This window comes from Colossoma macropomum, unplaced genomic scaffold (genome assembly GCF_904425465.1).
Source record: "Colossoma macropomum unplaced genomic scaffold, Colossoma_macropomum, whole genome shotgun sequence".
Lineage (NCBI taxonomy): Eukaryota > Metazoa > Chordata > Actinopteri > Characiformes > Serrasalmidae > Colossoma > Colossoma macropomum.
In genome coordinates, this window is record NW_023494801.1 from 13202998 (window position 1) to 13222220 (window position 19223).

The following is a 19223-nucleotide window of genomic DNA, read 5'->3' on the forward strand; positions in this document are numbered from 1 at the left end:
TTCAGGATTCCTCATCCTTTTTATAATATCAAATTTAAAATGTTCTCTAATTGCCAAATAACAACCGTCAAGATTTTGGGCAAAAGATGACAAAACAAATGCATATAAATGCTGCTTGGACCTGCCTGGAGCTGGTTTTCTGAAACTGGCTGAACGAGAGAAAAGAAAGACCAAGGAAGATGCATTATTGCACATGAACTTTCCTGTGTGGCTGGAACCAATAAGCACTGTTCCACGGTAACAGTGTTTCGCAGCACTAGGTAACAGGCTTGTCTTTGGTGTTATCATCAGAGACTGTGGTGGAGTATGCTATGACTTTTATACTGATGTGTACTGATGTCATGTGGGTGCCTCAGCAGTGTCTGCTTCATCTGACAGTATGCTGTATTAGTATCCATCATAGTAAAATTATCTGCAGCTTCTTTGCGCACTCTTGGATTTGTGGTGAACCATGTAGACACATCATCTGCAGCAGAATTATCACAGTTAGTGAGCAGAGGATTCCTGGAGACTGCAGGGCTACCAGTCTCTCAAGCAGGTCATAGTCTGGACAACAGCTGCTCCACAGTCTTAACACACAGGCAGAAAAGAGCGGAGGGGAAGATGTTACACGAGTGCTACAGACTGAGTATAAGCTCTGCTATGATAATAGCAGTACACAGATGTCTGGAATGCTATAATGCTAGTCACAAACTGTGCAGGAAGCATTTACAAGGGATCACATACTGCAAAGCTGCCATTACAGCAAATCAAATTACCCAAGAGAATTATGAACGCTCTTTATCACTTTCTGAACCAAATGCAAGCTGATAAAAAGAAAACAGATTCAGGAAAAATGGGAAGCATATCTCTAAGTACAGAACTGGACATGGACATTATAATATAATATATATAAATAATTGCAGCAATTGATCGTGCAAGAAGGCATGTCACTTCACTGACTCAAGCAAAATGAGGTGATTGATGAGATGATTCTTGAGAATGGCGTTCAGGTTACTGCCTCCCCAAACTAAAGTAGATGGTAGCTGAAAAGATATTTTTTTTATTGTCATTGATATCAAAAAAACAATGCAAACAGAATTTTTTTGATGACAATTAAGAAAAGTCCCATAAATTTCTTCACTGCTGTCCACAGAGTCCACACAGTGTTTGAGTATTTCTTCTCCGAACATTTCCAAATGTCGTCCCTCAAGTTTTCAGTGGGATTTAAATTAGCTGATTGTGCCGGCTGTCTTGTTACCTGAATATCCCAAAACCGTTCATATGGCATCTTGCATTGTGTTTGTTGAACATCCAGTCATATTTTATTGTTTTTTCCCCTTTCAGTGAACAGATGAACAGAAGAGACAGATCTCATCAAACAAATCAAAAAGAGCTGCTAAACATCAGTACACAATGTGCACTGAACAATTCTTTTTGACTGCCAGTGTATATTAACATCCAAATCAACATATACATATGAAACTAATAGAGATCACACTTATTTTCAGATGACAACCAAAAGTGATGAGAGCTCAAATAAATCCATAGCATTATAATATTTTAGGTCATTCCAACATGGGTAATTCAAGGGCCACTTGAATTAATAGTAAAACTGAATGTTTTGAAAACATTAACCCACTGTGCCTTTGCCAAAACAAGACTACAAATAATGGAATAACACTGTTAAAAATTGAAAAACCACTTCAGTAGCTAAACAAATATCACTATGAAGTTACATTCTGTGAGCTTTATTTATGTCCTTCTGTGTTAGCTGCTAAACAACTTCACTCGCTCTGCTACTTCAGGTAGTAAAATATCCTCAGAAAAGTTTACACACTGATGTGTAATGAAAAAAAGAGAAAGACACTATAGCAAGTTTAAGTTCACTGCACTTTATAATAGTTTATAAATCTGCTCAAGTTGATTTTTATAACTTATGCATGTTGGACAACAGGAACATATATTAGGGCAACATGACACAACACTTACAACACCTTTAAGACATAAATGATTAAACATTATGTAAAACTGAAGGAGGCAGTTTTGTTTGCTTTTTAATTTTTCGGTATATCCTCAAACATTCCCCATAGCCAGGCGAGAATGATAGAAAAATTCTTCATCATCAGTAATTTTCAACTCCTTAAATATGTAACTGTCTTATGTAAGCATATGACAGACCACCAACTCACCTGAACTCCTCTCTGTCAATATATGAAAATACGTAAGGCTTTAGGGGTTGCCTTTGTGCCACAGGAGCAGGGCCTGAGATTACCTGAAGCTCTGGGTGTGATTGAGGCTTCTCAGGGTAGGGAGGCCTACAGAAGGGAGGCTGCAAAGAGCTGTAGAAATAGCCAAACATCCTCATCTCTGCCAAGGCACAGACAGTGTTTTTGCCATAGAGGCCCAGCTGTCTAACTGAGGCACTAGCTGCAAAAGACAAACAGCAAAATTGAGAGAAATATGGTACAGGAGTAAGAAAAGCATATTGGTGTCAGCCATCAAGTTGCAGTGTCCTTCTCCAGAGTGAAAGATCAAGGTCTGTCCACAGATATGATCTACCGAAAATTAGAAAAAAAGAAACTGACGTTTCAGTTGAGACATTGTCTAGGAACAGGCTTTTTTGTGTATCTTTCACTTACTCTCATTATAAAACTGCAAAGAGGCAAACAATATAAGCATTTCTTTACAATGAATATCATACAATGCAAATATTAGGTAAAAATGTTTTTTTGACTATAAGCCCTTGACATTCACCACAGTAATAAAAAAGGTGTTCAAACAATTAGTACAGAAGTAACAGTTACAAAGGGTGATTAGAATTACATCTAAGATTTCTGATCATCCTCTGCCATCACTACCTTCAATTTGGAAGACTCACCTCCACCAAAAGGCCTTATAATCGCTAACACCTAGCCAAGGAAAATTCCTTTCAGCCTTTGGCTGTAACAGCAAACAAATTTGTCTTGAATTGATCCTAATATAATTAATATAAACCAGTGTTATTTCATTAAGTAGGCTTTGAATGAAAAATTAAGTTATACCAATTGATGATTCCTACTGCCTCCTGAAAAAGATACAACTGAATATCACTTTGCTGAATTTCACAACAGCTGCAAGACAAAGAACCTGGTAACACTCACTTGGAAACAGTGCTTGCCATTCAGGCTTGGAGGCAGAAACTGGTCCGCACTTCACATCATGCAATGCACCCTGCTGTGTGCAGGCTCTCTGCCAGGCTGCCTCCTGGGACAGTGCAGGGTGTGGTACTGGCCACAGCTGCTGTTTGGTATCTGGCGCTGGTTGTGTTAACGCCGCAGTCTTCTTCCCACTATTCACACAGTGGTGCCCCAATGACTCCAGCTGCATGGACAACATTTCACATTCTGGCCTGTCAATTTAGTTAGCCAAGGGACTATGATTTCAATGACTGGCATTAACATTCAAATTTCTAAGAAGATTATTTTTAATTAAACCCCTCTATGCATATCGCTTACACACAATGATTTATTCTGGCACAGAACAAATAAGAAAGAAACTTATCTTAAAAGCAGGTACATAATTTAATTTTCAATTATATATCTTTGGTGTAAAAATGTATATACTCATTTTTGTTATTCCCAATTGAAATGGCATTATGTGATCTACCTAAATTCTAATGTGGAATGCCTAAGAATGGCAAAAAAGTAAACACAGTAATTCTCACTGATTGAAATGAAAAATAAAACTGCACCAATTTAACAAATGGACCGCATCTTCAGCTCAACAGCCTTGTATATGAGCTGACCTTAGCTGGTAAGTGATTTGCTGATCGTTTTTGGTCTTCCTTGACAGTAACTGCTGGTCCCTTTCTTAATGACGGGATGCCACTCAGGAGCTGACAGGCCTGTTCCACTATATCCAAGTTCCTGAGTAAACCGGCTCTATGCTGCAGCCCATGCTGCGTCTCCATCTCCTCTTCAGCATCAAGCCCCTGCTGTTCCTTTGTGGCTGCTGGGCCTCTGGGCATGTGTAGAGTCAAACCTGGGAAGAAGTGCTGAGACACACCACCCACAGTAAAGATAACTGCAGACGATGACACATTTTTGGTAAAGAGTTTCTGTCTTCAACACAAAAATTTAATTCACAAAACTGTGTATTTGTGGCTGTGTAAGACTCACAGAGCGGCAGCTTGTGTCAGAGCGCATGGATTTTGAACAACTGTGATAGGGTTTCCCTTTCTCTCCAGCAGACTCTCCCTGTAGGCCCAGTTTATGTCTCTTTCCCTGTCCCTGCTTCTCCTGCAGTTCCTGCAGCTGCTGCCTGCAAGTACGCTTGCACACCAACACACATATACACACACACACACACACACACACACACACACACACACACACACATATACCAAGCCACAGCAAATGCACCACTCTAGGTAAACAAGCACTTCACATGTTTGAAGATGCAATGTTACCAGCATGTTTTTGAATGGAAGTGTGTACATCTTTCTCTACCTTGTACATTTCTCTCGAGCCCGAGAGGCAGCAGTCTCCTGGAAAAGCGAGCAGCAGTGTTTGAGGTACTTGTCATAGTCCGCACTGTCTTGGCGGGGGAGGATCCTTCGGAAGCCTCCCAGGTGCTCATCTTCATACCTGTAGGCTTGTTCCATTCTGCGCGCTTGTAGTTCCTGCTGGTCTCTGCTCCTGAGGAATTAGAATCTCTACTGCAGACTCGAATACACCCAACTTTCAAATAAATAAAAGTCTATATTGACCTATCTGGGTCTTCAGTATTGGTATTCACATATTTTTATATTCTAATCTGTGTATTTAAAATCTCTGAACTTCCTCTGATTTATCTAATTTTTCCATAGTTAGGCTAAGTAAGTATATTGTTGCTAATTTAGCATGCAGTTGTGTGTATAAGTTTGGAACCTTTTGCAATTATCTAGATTTCTGCATTATCAGCTTCTAAAATGTCATTGCATCTTCATCTTAGTCATTAGAATAATTACAGACAATCTTATTTGACAAATGTCAAAAACGTCAAACAAAAGCTTTTTGTAGTTGCTTATCAGTCCTGCACAGCAGTTAGGGGATATTTCAACCATTATATACACTATATTCACTATACAAAACGCTTTCAGTTTATGTGTAGTTTCTGATGTGTTGCTTGAACGCCCTGCTTCATGTTTCAGATTTTGGCGTTGATTTTTTTTATGGAAGTCAAGCCCACACCCCAACTAACTGGAACGCCTGACTTTAATTACTCTCTTGTCAAGAGTTTATTATCCTGGAGGTTTACATACTTTTTCCATCAATCATTATTCAAATTGTTCAAATTATTTATTCAATAAAGATAAAGGAATCTAAATAGGACATTCAGATTTCATTCGGAAATCAGACAACTTCCGAGTTCATAAACTCTCCCACAGCTGTGTGTACAGGGCTTACATTTCAGCCACTTCAGGTCTAAACAAGACATTTCTAACACTACAACATATCTTATTGTGTGATTTTTTTCTATCAACTGTAAAAACATCTAGCTTCCTAGCATATCAAAACTTATCCTTACTTTTTAACTGGATTCACTTCAGTGGTGCATACTTTAACACATGCCTAAAACAAGCACATGGCTGGGAAGTTGGTTTCTTCTACACTTAGGACTGGAATTATGCTTGTCTGCTAGGACAGTTAGTCCATGCTTCACATAGAGCATGCAAATATGCAAGTGCTTTTCTCTCTGTACCGGTCCTCTTTGGAGGCCTGCTGAAGCCTCTTCTGTATGTGACGTCTCTCCTGTTCACTGGCCTTTTGCCTGTCACAGGCTCCTAGATTGACCAGAACCAGAGTGTCATATAGTAGCTCATCCTTCACCTCCCTGTCGAGCCGCGAGTCTGTGGTGAAGCTGGGTGAGTGGTTCACCTACACACACATACACAAAACTTCTGCAAACATATCCATGCACATCGTCACTCTCAAGACAAAATCGTCATTTTAGTTATATTTTTTTATTCAATTTGAAAAACACCTGCTGCCAAAATTGCTTGAAACAACATTTTTTACATTAACTTCTATTATAAGTTAGCAAGGTTTTTTTCTGCTTTTGTAAACATACGATTTTGGAGATACAAGGTTTTGTCACTAAACATAAAAAAAAAAATCTAGATATACAATCTGGTAAAAATGTGCTATATTGATATGATGGTGGAGATTCAACAGCATCATTAATACCTGATGTACCTGGCTTGTAACTCAAAAAGAGAAATACTTTTCTAATGTAGCATTATATAAAAAGAATGGAGACCACCCAGCACAAATGGTGTGTTGTCGGCGAAGACTAAAGTTTACATACTTAGACATGTTAGTGGCCCATTGCTTTTTCAGTGTGCCGCCCCAGAACAAAGCATAATAATAAAAACCAAGAAAGATACACTGTGAAGGCTAGCTACAGAGAGATGGGGAAAAAATCTCTAAAAAGTGTTTTTGGGGGGTTGCATCATAAAAAAAACAAGTTACTTAAACATGGTGGGGGGAGGCCACTGTGGTTGGAGTCTAGGATTTAATTTAGTTCCCAGTCCAGCCCCGCTTTATAGGTTATATCAAGGTGATTTACAGATTTTTCCCAGAGCTTCACTGCATGCATATACTCAAGGATGTGTTGATGGAACTTAGCTATAATGTACACGCTTTTTTTTAAGGCACCTTGAAAAAATGACAGAAGGCAAGGAAGTGACAATAAAATACATAAGCAAATTATCTATGTGTTGCATGTATGACTAACCACTTCATTAAGTATACCTCCTTATATTTACACTCTTTGTCCATTTGATCAGCTCCCCTTACCATATACGAGCACCTTGTAGATAATTACAAACTGTAGTCCATCTGTTTCTCTGTATACACTGTTAACCCCCTTTTAGCCTGTTCTTCATTGGCGAAGACCACCACAGAAGTATTATTTTGGTTGTGGATCGCACTCAGCACTGACGTAGCAGTGACACATTAGTGTCTGTTGCAGTGGTACATGTGTCAGAAACAGCAGCGTTGCTGGTGTCCAAATTTTTCTCTGATTATGATGCTGTCTGTGTGACTTTTAGATGTCCACAGCTCATAAAAATATCATTTGACATTACAAGAATGTCACGTTCTCACTTTACTCTACACCAACCTACATAATTCAGCAGGGTTATGGTAATGTCCACTGGCAAAAATAAACAAACACACCAAACAAAACAAAAAGCTTATCTTAGGGAGAACAGTAGTTTGAATTCTATGGTCAGGATTTAAAACAAAAAGCTTGGTTTATTGCTTTTATTGTGTATGCTACACTTCTGTGTGAATAGTTTCTCAAGTCATACTTGTGTACTCTAATTTTGAATCATCCCGAAATAATCAGACTGTAAATAATAAGTAAATAATATGACTGTAAGCTATTTTGGATTCTAGAAATTATGTTTACATCAATCAGACCAGGAAAACCTTTTTAGTGACTGGAAGATAAAGCGTCAGGTTTTCAGGTCTAAAAAGGAGGAGGTTTGAACTAAGAAAGGTGCCCCTTCAGATGAGTTAATGCTAAAGCTAACACTGGAAGTAGTCTGGGCGTCTGAGGAGAGGCTGAGGAGAACTTAAATGCACGCAAGTTTAGCAAACTTTCATGAAACCATAGAAACAAGTGTGCAGTAATATTTACACAGAATGTTTTTAATCCCAAATGCATCATCCTGACCAATACATTCTGCTTTTAATATGACTGTTTTATCAAGCCTCTGTCAACAGCTAACTCAGCTGATCTTAACATTGTTCTGTACCATTGTTACAAATCACATTAAAATAGGTGATGTCAAATACAGTAATCCAGATAAAGTTTATCTTACTTTAATGCTAGAGTAAGTCTGTCTGTTATTAGTTTTGATACTGATCTTGCAAAGAGTTTATCCCAAAAAAAATTCAGCTTCAAGAATGAAATAAAAAAATAAAAATGTCACATCTTTTTCCCTCTCTTGGTCTAATAATTTTGACTAATTAACTGCCACAGTCATTGTCATTACAGGTTTGTTCTGGGGAGCACTGTTGTTGTTTTTTCTTTGCTTGACAGAGAAAGCAGCCCTTAGAGACTACTTTGAATGGCTGAATGGTGTGATAATCTTTAATTTGCAAACGGTTAATTGTTACCTAAAGGATTTGAATAGTGAGGTCAGAGATTCATTGTGAGGTCAGAGATTTCCACCACTAAAACACCCAATGAGGACATATCACCCACAGACACACCCTCAGCCCACCTCCAATAGCCATGGTTTAAGGCGATGGTCCAGCATTACGTCGAAGCCCAGCAGCTCAAAGCAGGCCCCAGCTGGGTTAGCTGCATGCCGGGGGAAGCAGGTGTGGTAGTTGTGACGAAGTAGGGACTGCGCTGAGATCAGTGCTTTAATCACCACATCTTCAATATCTGCCCATAGCTTCACTGTGTCACAGTTCATCTCTTCCAGCAGGCGCCTCAGTGTAGACAGTTTCCTGTAAAGAAAACAGACATCAGACTGAAAAAAGTCACCTGCTACTGCTGATCAGGCACCATCAGCTGTATATAAGGGGCATGGGAGTGTGGCCTTGCCTTCAGTAAACAACCTTTTAGGATGACTATGCTAATTAATGACTGCATGGAAAGGGAAGAGCTAATCCTAGAGCTTAGCAGGTCTTAACAGAATAACAGATAAGCATACCGCTTGAGTGTCTTAGCTGAACATGGATGTTCAAAGACTTTTATTCCAAATCCCGGTAAGTCCACCCAGGCAAATGGATAGGTTACATGTTTTGTTCATTGTTATACATTATAGTAATTAAACCACAGGGTTATGCCAGGTTGAAATAAAGGCCTACTTCATTCTGTCACCCAATGACAATTAGATCAACAAAACTGAACTTACCTTTTGCTACCTGCATTGTCATCTCGCACAAAGTTCTCACTGTTTTTGTTGATTGCATAGTTAGTCAAGTGCATGCAAACATCATGCTGAAAGAGAGAAAAAAGAGAGAGAAAGAGACAGAAAGAGATGAATGCGTATGATGAACCTATATGGTAGCTAATATTATGCTTTATGGGGGGCAGTAAAACCTATAATTGTGGTCCGTGTAAACTGTAGCTTTTAAAAAACTGCAAAGTACAGAGATAGACACTGACAGACAGTGTGTTGAAACCTGATTGTCTCACAGCTGCTGTCTCTGAACCTCTCATAAATAAGTGCATAAAAAGTTCTGGCATTCTTTACTGCTGATTAGTCATTGTTCTTCTTCATACATCTTCCTTTATCTACTTGGAAATTTGGGCTTTGGCCATTTCCAGAAGTCACCCAAGATCCTCTGCTATTATTAGATTGCCTTCAAAATAAACAGCAACCCTTGATTTTTCTATTATTCCAGGTACCTACAATAAACAGTCCAATGTATAATGTACTAGGTAACATATTAAAGCACAGTTTGTAAATTTTGTAAAAGTGTAACAAAAAAAATAACAAGTTACAACATTACAGCAAAACTTGAGTGAAATAAATAAACTGGCAAGTGCTCCACCTATTTGAGAAAAAAACAAATAGGGCCTAAATTTATGACCTTTTCAAAATGTCTGCAATGTACATGCCTTTAAAACAATAACCTTTTAGGTTCCACTTAATTTATTAGTTTATTTATTTGGTTTTTAAATCAAAATAGCATAGTAATAAGCATCCATATTTTATGTTTATATTTGATTTTTAATATGCTCTTCTTTTACACTACCTAAACGAAATCTTAATATTGGAACACTGTTGTTCATCTTCTTCTAGCTGCCTTTTTCTTCATAGGCCGGTGTATATTCTATGTCTCACCATGTTGCTGTGGTTGGGGTAGCAGTACTGGCTGGTGCAGAAGCGAGCTAGGCCTTCCTCATAAAGAAATACCCGCAAAGGGTCAATCGATGTCACCAGGACATAGATACGCAGGTCAAACTTGAAGCCATCAATGAGAAATGGCTGTAGAGAAACTTTGGAAAGTTAGTATGGAAATATCTTAAACACAGACAGAGTTAAAAATCACTGAATATCTTAATGGAATGAAAAAAATGTTTAACTGAGGACTAAATTTATGAAACAGATTTCAATTTAAATCAGAAGGTGTTCTGGAGTTTTCAAGCTGTACTTACATACTGCATGTTTTGTTACTCCAATGAACTTCTTAACTTAACTTAGAAGAATCAGAACAGCCTTTTTATTAGGCGCCCATAGTACCAGTTTGTATAAGTCTTTTGTTTACATGCCAGAATGCTACAATCTGTTTTTAGTAACTTATCTGAGATGACTCATATGTGATTCATTCTTCATGCATTACAAGCATTCGTGACATTTCTTAAAAATACACAAATCGCTCTTTTCCTACAAGTGCTTAATAGAAATGAAGAACATAGTTGAAACACCAGGCTTTGCTACCATCAGGATTTAATGATTTGTAAAACATTGAAGTATTTCAAGCATAAATGCTTCACTTGAGTTTGTGTTCTTATCTTGATTTTGGTTTATTAATGTAGGTTGTGTGCTATAATATTACACTGACACATGCTTTATAAACAAAGTTCCTGTCTGATATAGAAAAATGTTACATTGGTATTGATTACAGATAGAGTTTCAATTTCAGCTTTTATTCTGAATAAAATTTAATTCAAATTGGCCTCAAATCATTTCCTCTGTGCCAATTATGGCTACATAAAGGTCTTTTATTTGGAATCCATTTAGAATTGTTGTTAGATAACATTAATACTATTAGATATTAGACTATTAATGTCAAATTACATGTAAGTATATATTCACTAAATATATTTGACTGTTGCTTAAGATATGTCATCATCAGTATTTTTTCATATGGTGCTATATGAATATCAGAGCTCTGGCCATAAAGATCAGAGTATACAGAGAGCTCACTTCCCATCCACTGACCATGAGAATGACCTTACCCTGGAAATGTAGACCTGGCAGATCATGTGCTGTCCAGGGGCAATATCCCTCCTGCATTTGGTGAGAAAAATCCCACGGCCTTGGCAACCTGTGTCAGGTTTGCAGATGTATGTCTTTTGCTTTTTGGCCCTACTGTAGGCTTGAAAGTCACTGTAACTGCAGAAGAAGAAGATGTTTCCTCAATTGCCCCCAAAAACATAGAATGCAGATCATTCCATACTCAGTAGTTGAGTGAAAATTTAAATGACAGCAAAATATATCCAACAAAAATATACAACTAAAACAAACTGACACAAACAAACTCATCACTTATACAATGTGAACAGTTTAAGAAAGAAAGAACAGCCACACACACATGCAGACCCAGGGCACATAAACCAGCTCACATACTCACTCGGCTGGTAAGCACCAGGTCTTTGGAAAGATGCTGTACTCTTTGGGAAAATGCTTCAACATTCGATTCATATTGCGTGCCAACATGTCTTTCCTACAGATCTCACTCATGCCAGGAAAGTGGTTGATCTTCTGTTGATGTAAAAGTAATTCTATGCTTTACAGAAAAAAAATTCTGTAGCACATGATAATGGACCATTTTATCGCTTTCTATATTAACTCTGAAATTGAAGTTAAGTATAGCACCACGCTTAAGAATGACCTAAAAACAACTGATATTTTAATCTAATGCACCACTGTCCACTGAGACCAAATCTATTAGATCATCGAAGTCTGACTCCTGTTGGTGCTCTGCATGGAACTGGCTCTTGTGCCTGGAGCTGTGTGAACACTGACTATAGTTCAGTGTAGAATACATTGACACATGACATACCTGATAAATTTTCATGTCCATAAGGCGCTCCAGAGAGACTGATAGGTCTGTCCAGTATAGAGTCCAGTCCTCGCCATCAAGCACTTCTTTCAGACCATACCTACGCGCTGCACGTCGAACTGATAAAAATATAGAAATGACCAATAAAAAATATATTGATGAGTCTTCTAAACCAAAAGACAATCCCTATTGTTAGCCAGGTGCGAGTGCTGCAACTACAAAGGTCTTCAAACAAAAATACTGCAGGATCACATTCACTAACACTCAGTAAGAGCTTTAAATAAAGAGTTTTTTTAAAAGTCAGAGCTACAGCGGCCCTAAAAAGTATTTGGATCTTTGTGCCATACTTTAAAATGTCTTAGGTTAACTGTGTTGGGAAACAAAACAACAAAGTGGCCTTTGCTTTAAACAGGCCATTACAAGACCGCAATTCCGTTCAAGTATTCTTTCAAAACGTAGGTGATGTGTTTAAGATTGTTATCATTTGAGCAGTTTATTTGCAGATTTCTGCAGATTTGCATCCAAAATGTGAGTTCATAATCCCATCACTGAACACAAGCTAACCAGCACCAATATAAGAAAAACGGCCCCCAGAATTCGACATCTTGACCGCTGTGCTTTACAGTTCTCTTGCTATGCAGTCTGGTTAGAATTCTTCTGCAGGCTTTCTTTACACAAAAAGTCTACCATCAGTTTGATGTTGTGATAAAAGCATTTCACTGAGACAAATCTCATTTTGGCAAACATTTTATTAAGCACCTGAAATAACTTCATTATAGTTTGCCAATGTTTAAGTGGTTCAAAATGTCCTAATATTTTTAGAGTCCCTGTACTCTAGGTGTTGGTAACACATTTTTCATTAATAAATTTTAAACATATCCCAAGTCTGTCAGTTCCATTCGACAAATATAAGACAGTGCAACCTCCTCCTCTCCTTCATCATTACACTTTGTAATTCAAACAATGGAAGACAGCACCATCAGAGTTCATTAAGCATACCAAATGTTTATACAGATACAGTTTGTGTGGTTTATTTGAAGGCTATAGGTAAAATCTGGCCTGTGTTTTTTGTTAAGTTCTGCTGACTGCTAGAATCAAAACACTATGACGTAATTTATGTACTTTTACAACGTGACATCAGCATTCTGAAACCTGACATGCAAAAGTAATGTTTAATAGGTGCAATGCAGCTAAGCAGCCACAGGGAACAGTTCCACAGGCACAAGGAATGGTCTGGACTATGTACATAGGAAAATGACAGCTTCATTTCAAGTTGAGGTTTTCGGAAATTACCACTTCATTATGGAATTCAGCATATGAAAGATGCCTCAGTGAAGGCTACATGGCACTAGTCAGCAAGCGTCTTAGGAGCGTCACTGATGTAACAGTAGAAATAGATTAAATTGATACATTTACAAAATGCACAAGTGGATTATGGAAACAGACACACGATTAGGATTAATAAATCCTAGTTGAAAAAAACAGATTTTTTGTGGTCCTTAGGTGAAGTGAGTTTCATTTTACCATTTCTAAGATTTAAGCTATGTCATATCATCAGCATAAAGCACACAATGCTACAGTCAGTTTTTTATAACCTGCTATGTCATTTCACCCCAAAAGTACATGACACAACCCAATGTTAGAAAAAAAACAATAGTTCCAGGTTGACAAAAGCAGCCTTTACAAAAGACGCTTTTAATAAATGTTCACGTAGTAGCCTTATGAACACTGTCCTACAGTAAAGTGATATCCAAAATTCTAATATGGTGGCTGACATGTTTTACATGTTGTGTTTATAGACATAGGTATGTATAATGGGGCCTGGTGGTTTCTGAAAGAAATTAGTTTTTCTACGACTGTCTAAATGCAAATGAACATCAGTGTATTTTATGTGTGTGCATGCTCTTTTTATCCTCTGTAAATGTATGGGTTCATGTCCATATAGACTTGTGGTTGCTTGTGTTCAGAAGGATGTGTCTGTGCTAGTACCTCAGTTACAGTCAAGCTGTAACATTAGTGTAGTCTAGGTATTGTTTCATCTACATCTGTGGACATGTTACATTTAGCACTCTTTTAGTTGTACAGGTTACGTGTTTAATTTTGACTTGATTAAATACCTATTTTATCCATGGAATACCTATTTCACCTCTACATCCATCAGTATATCTTTCTCTCTATTATTATTATAATCCTGCTCTAAATAAAAACACAAATTATAGCTTCAAACGCCACCACGTGTGTGTGTGCGTTGTGTATATGCCTGTGGGTACTGTGTCATTCAGAATGCACCGAGTGTTTTCTGTGGCTGTGTACTGTCGTTGCCCATGTGTGTTAAAATGCAAGGGTTTCCATGTTATCGGCATATGCTGTGAAATGGCAGGGGAGCTGAAGTGTGTAGGAGACACAGTAAGTTAAACACACCACTGGCTCTGAATACAGAGCAGTCAGTCTGCGCACACAGCCTGCCAATGAGACATGCCACACTTTTATTGGCCTCCACAGACACCGAGTCTGCCCAGGGTCCTAAAGGCTATTGATTTACCTTTGGCTCATTTTCTATTCACTGTTGGTGCAGTGAGAATGTTAATATGAGTACATTATGTTTGATTAAATATGACTCGCTGTGACAGCAGAATCAACAATTCACTGTAATCAAACCTATGTGAAATATATTTTAAATCGGGGGGAGGGGTGGGGGGGCACAATCAGAATCTGATTGAATCTGAATCAGCCAATTTTTGCTACAACCAGTCAGCAATGTATGATTTTGATTTTGGACCAATTGTTGTTTTGCAATTTTATGAGTTATGTAATGTGAGCCAAGCAAGTGCACTAGCACTGTACCTGTATACTTATGTATAAGTCATTGTGCTAAACAGTTTTTAATACAGAAATAATTTCTCTTTCATTCATGCTACCAAAATCACTCCATTTCAAATGACTGTTCTTTCTCTCCTAGATTATGGTGACTGTCATGCAAAGATGCACTTCAAAAACCTGATGTTCTTTATCATTCTGCTATCCATTTTGTCACAAATGCCCCTTCTAGAACACATCATTGCTCTGTTTACTCTCTTGTTAATTGACCCTCCTTATACACTCTTCACAATATATCAGATGGTCAGATGCTACCCTATTTACAAACCCTAATACAACAGTATCTGCTAAGTATAATACCAGGTCTTCCCTTCACATTTAACCTAAAACCCCTAAAACAAATACTTCTTATGGCTCCTCATCACTTCAGTCTGCTGCAGCACACGATTGGAATACACTACAAAAAACATTTAAAATTTTGATTTCTAATTTTAACAATTTGAGTTTTTTTTTTTAACAATTAAGTTTCTCCGTTCCACGATTATTTTAGGCCCATCGTATGTCCATTGCAGGTGTGTTCATTTTTGGTGTTTGTCCTTTTATGTTGTCATTTTGTCAGCTTGTGTGCTGCTTTGCCACTGTAACTTTATCCCACTTTTGTATTTCCCTTTTCCTTAAGTGGCTTCTGCTGCTTGCCAGACCACCACTGTAACTAAAAATATGTTCTTAAAGACCTGCCTGATTAAATTAAAGGTTAAATTTAAAAAAATGGCCAGCTGCCATTTACATTTGATGTAGGACTTTATTTGATTCATGTTTTGTTTAAGAATTTAAAACATCAATTTAAAACAAAACAGTAGCTAAATGTGGAAATAGCAGTAACACTCTTCTCCACCTAAAAACTGTGCATGAACAGGAATATGAAGAAGCTAACAGACCGTGTGTGTCTAAAAGCACTGAAGTTGAAAACTGACTCTCACTGTGAAAACTGACTCTCACTTAAACAGGTTATTTATATATTTGAAATGGCTTTCAAAATTAATTTATTCATTCCTTCATTTATTTGTTTGTTTAAATTAATTTGATTGATTGATGTATTTACTGTGTTTTGTCTGTCATGATAACATATTGTCATTGTCCAGATATTAGAGAACATAGCCATATGAGCTGATATAAATTTCAGCTCATATGGCCGACCCCACAGTATAAGTAGCTCAGATGCGATCCAGGTCGCAATATTCCCTGTGCTAAATTCTGTAATTCTGTGTCATTATTGGAGCCATATTCAGTGGTTTTGTGTAGTATTTACACCACATATACGGCGAATACACAGCCCCACATTTATACAGGACAACTACATGCTTAGAGGAGCTTCCTTACCTCCCTAAAATCCAAAATATGATGGATTTGATTCCACTCTGTGCAAACAATGAAGTATAAACAAGCGTCTTCTATGAATTGGTATGAGGTAAAAAAAATCCCCTCAACTGTAATGCAAATCAGTACACTAGGCCACCATTTTGGTGTTCTGAAACCATAGTCTCTTTAAAAATGTTAGCTTGCTTAATGAAAACCCGAATGAACTCTGATCTCTCTGAGTCATAGGAGAAACTTAATACTACAAGGGTACAGTTAACACATTATAAATGCAACCATATAAATGTATTTATTGATTGCAGATAATAAAAAAAACAGACTGATTCTGACCCCTAGATCTATGTAACATAAACCTTTACAACATTCATTTGACAGTTAATTATCTTACTACGGTGTACTGTTAATTACAAGATACTTACCGCTCTCATATTTGCAGTTCATGAGGTTGATTGACAGTCATCTGAAAAACAGACAAGACATGGACAGATGCGTGCCCTCAACTCTATAAAACAGTAGGTTAAGCGCCTGAACAACATCCTAAACAAAATAAAATTGCAGTAGTCACAGTGTTAGTACAAAGTCACAATGTAGAGTGAGTATAACTAGAATCAATATAACTGTGCTAATGATTAAATACATGCTATGAACCTATTCAAGTTAAAGTCTATCATGGCTTCCATACAGCTTCCGCTCTTGCTAGCTCAGACAGTAATAATTAGTGACTGTGTGCTAGTAGTAGTTGAAAATCCAGACTGTCTGAAAGCATGATTAAAATAATAAAATGCAGCCTTACATAGTGAGCACTAACCAGTGTCAGACATACAATGACTTACAATGTAGAATTAAAATCCCCCCAGAAAATGTTATTTTCAATTGCCATTTTTGTCTTGCATGGTTGACACTAACATGAAAACTGGAGCAGAGGAAAGTTTGTCTTACTGTGTGATGCCCATTCACACTGTCTCTCATGCCACCTACTGGCCAACTTAATACACTTCCACAAGCTTAGCAGCTACAGCCCAGTGCAGAATTATATCTGTTTCTGGGTCAACTGATAAGGGCTTCATAAATGCTCAAACATACCTTTTTTGTAGCTTTAAAAGACAAACCACCGACTCCTGACACCAGGAGAAAATGACATTTATGAAGCAGAATGACTGAACAAACAAAGAAAGTAAACAAATAAAAACACTGGGCAGCATGGAGAGAAACTGAACGTGTAAAGGTTATTTTTCTTAAAACTGAGTGAGGAAAGGTGAAGAATGGCAACTCAGCAAAGGAACAAAGAAATCAATCTGCATAGAATAAAGATATTCTATACTCATCCCAACATAAAACTGTTGAGCGTATCACATTGTGATCAGGCCTCTGTAAAAATCATACACCCTGACAATAATTAAGCAGAGGGCAATTTGACTTTCCGTGGTTGGGGAAGAGACTCTTAAAAAGGGCCGGCTCTTGTAAACAGCATCAGAGGGAGCTCATTCAGACGGACCTGCATCGTTCACATGGCGCTTATTACTCGTTCCCCAACTGTTAAGCCCTCTCTCTGCGCAGTAAAAAAAGGTGTGCGCCACACAGCGCAGTAAAGAAATCTGCAATAAACAGCCTTTGTCGGAGCTACATAAGAGACTGGGCTTTAACTCCACTTCCTAAGAGTCCTTCAGCAAGGCCTGAATGTCATGGGGAATGTCAGATATTTTAATAGGGAGATGCTATTCAGTGGGCACCAAAAGATGCTCTTCAGCCTTATAAGACACCACTATACAACTTGCTCTAACCATCATACAACTTGCATAGATGCAACAGATGCACTTATAATCCGCTGATTTTTGGTTACAATCTACAGTTTAAGCATTACACCACAGCATTTGGGTAACTACTGTACTGCACTATTAATACACAGTGCACACCAATAAAATATGTCTATCAAACTGATCACTGCACATGTTTTTGTCCCTCCTCGAGTTGATGCCTCCCAAGGCGAAACCCCAGATGCCACCCCATAGCTGCCTAGTCTTATTTAGGCAAGCGAGGCCTTAACTAGGTGCAGACATCAAAAGTGGACTAATAAACAAGGTAGGTTTGTGGGACTGCTACCCCAGATGTAGCTTTCATCATTCGTGCGGTTCTGGGGACCCCAGGGGGGTCAGGAGAGAGAAGGATGCTTGACGCTGGAGCAGTTTTTATAGACAGGTACTGTAACCGGAGAGGCGCGCTCCTGCCTGCCACATCGTCGCCCACTGTCTTTACACACACGCAGCTGCCCATAACCCATGTCTGCCTCCAGGCTTGAGACCCCAACCACCCTCTGCTCACGACCTCCCTCACTCTCCATTCTACAGACTGGACGAATCAGCAACAGACTTGACAGATTTGATATAATAACACATCTGTGGGTGAGTGTCTTGCAAGAACAGTTGCATTAATTTAATAATGCATTAATCGCATAGTGTATTTTGAATTTTGTTTTAGTCAGAGGCAAATATCCCACTCACTGGAGAATATGGATCACAAGTGTGTACTGTCTCAAGACAGTCCCTCCCAGTACCTCTTTTTCTTTTTCTTTCTCTTGGAGCTTCCCTTCTCCAGTGGTTTGGTTGGACAAACAATGTTCTGGTCCTGCCCACTATCCTGCTCCCCCACTGCTGTGGGCCCAGAGTCAGACAACCTCAGCAAGTCTGATTGCTCACTTAGACATTCCTTAGTAGAATTCATCCTGAACAAGACAAAAACCAAAGAAAATGAAATAGTGGACATGTAGAGACACATCAACATCTTCCCAAGGTGAATATGAGGCATTTATTGCATGTTTTGGCACTTCTTACACTTCTCACATCTAGTGCGACACAGTCTACTGTACATTCTAAGCATTATTATACATTTATTCCACACCATACAGTTATTTCAGTTCAGTGTTTGTTACATGGTCAGATGACAATGAGAATGTGCTCAAGTTCTGGTGTCCAATTCATATGCCTACATATTTTTAACGGATGTATGTTAATTTAATGACCCCCCCCTTTAATGTTAACAATATAAGCATATTTAATATTCAACATGCTCCCATTATTTAAGTCTTTCACAGTGTAGTGGAAAAAGATGCACTATACATCATTAATACTTTATTACACAAACAAGAGAGAGAAGCATAGGTTACATAGCCCTTGCCTAATGCTGACACAATAGCAGAGTTTTTTAATAAAAAGAATTCAGTGGTATTGGACATAGCAATCAGTCTGTAGGAGGGTAACAATGAAGACAAACAGG

At 38.1% G+C, this 19223-nt stretch overlaps 1 protein-coding gene across 1 annotated transcript; it reads right to left on the reverse strand.

Annotated features, from left to right (window-relative positions):
- Window positions 1-539: 539 nt before the first annotated feature.
- LOC118821757 (tubulin polyglutamylase ttll6-like) lies at window positions 540-16446 on the reverse strand. Its single transcript, XM_036590485.1, has 14 exons — window positions 16373-16446; window positions 11760-11878; window positions 11328-11458; window positions 10933-11089; window positions 9815-9958; window positions 8879-8964; window positions 8237-8468; window positions 5704-5879; window positions 4470-4658; window positions 4140-4281; window positions 3767-4015; window positions 3123-3342; window positions 2255-2409; window positions 540-569 (listed from the first exon to the last, which is right to left on the reverse strand). The coding sequence occupies exons 1-14, from the start codon at window positions 16392-16394 to the stop codon at window positions 540-542; spliced, it is 2052 nt and encodes a 683-aa protein (XP_036446378.1). The 5' UTR covers window positions 16395-16446.
- Between the last annotated feature and the right edge of the window lie 2777 nt (window positions 16447-19223).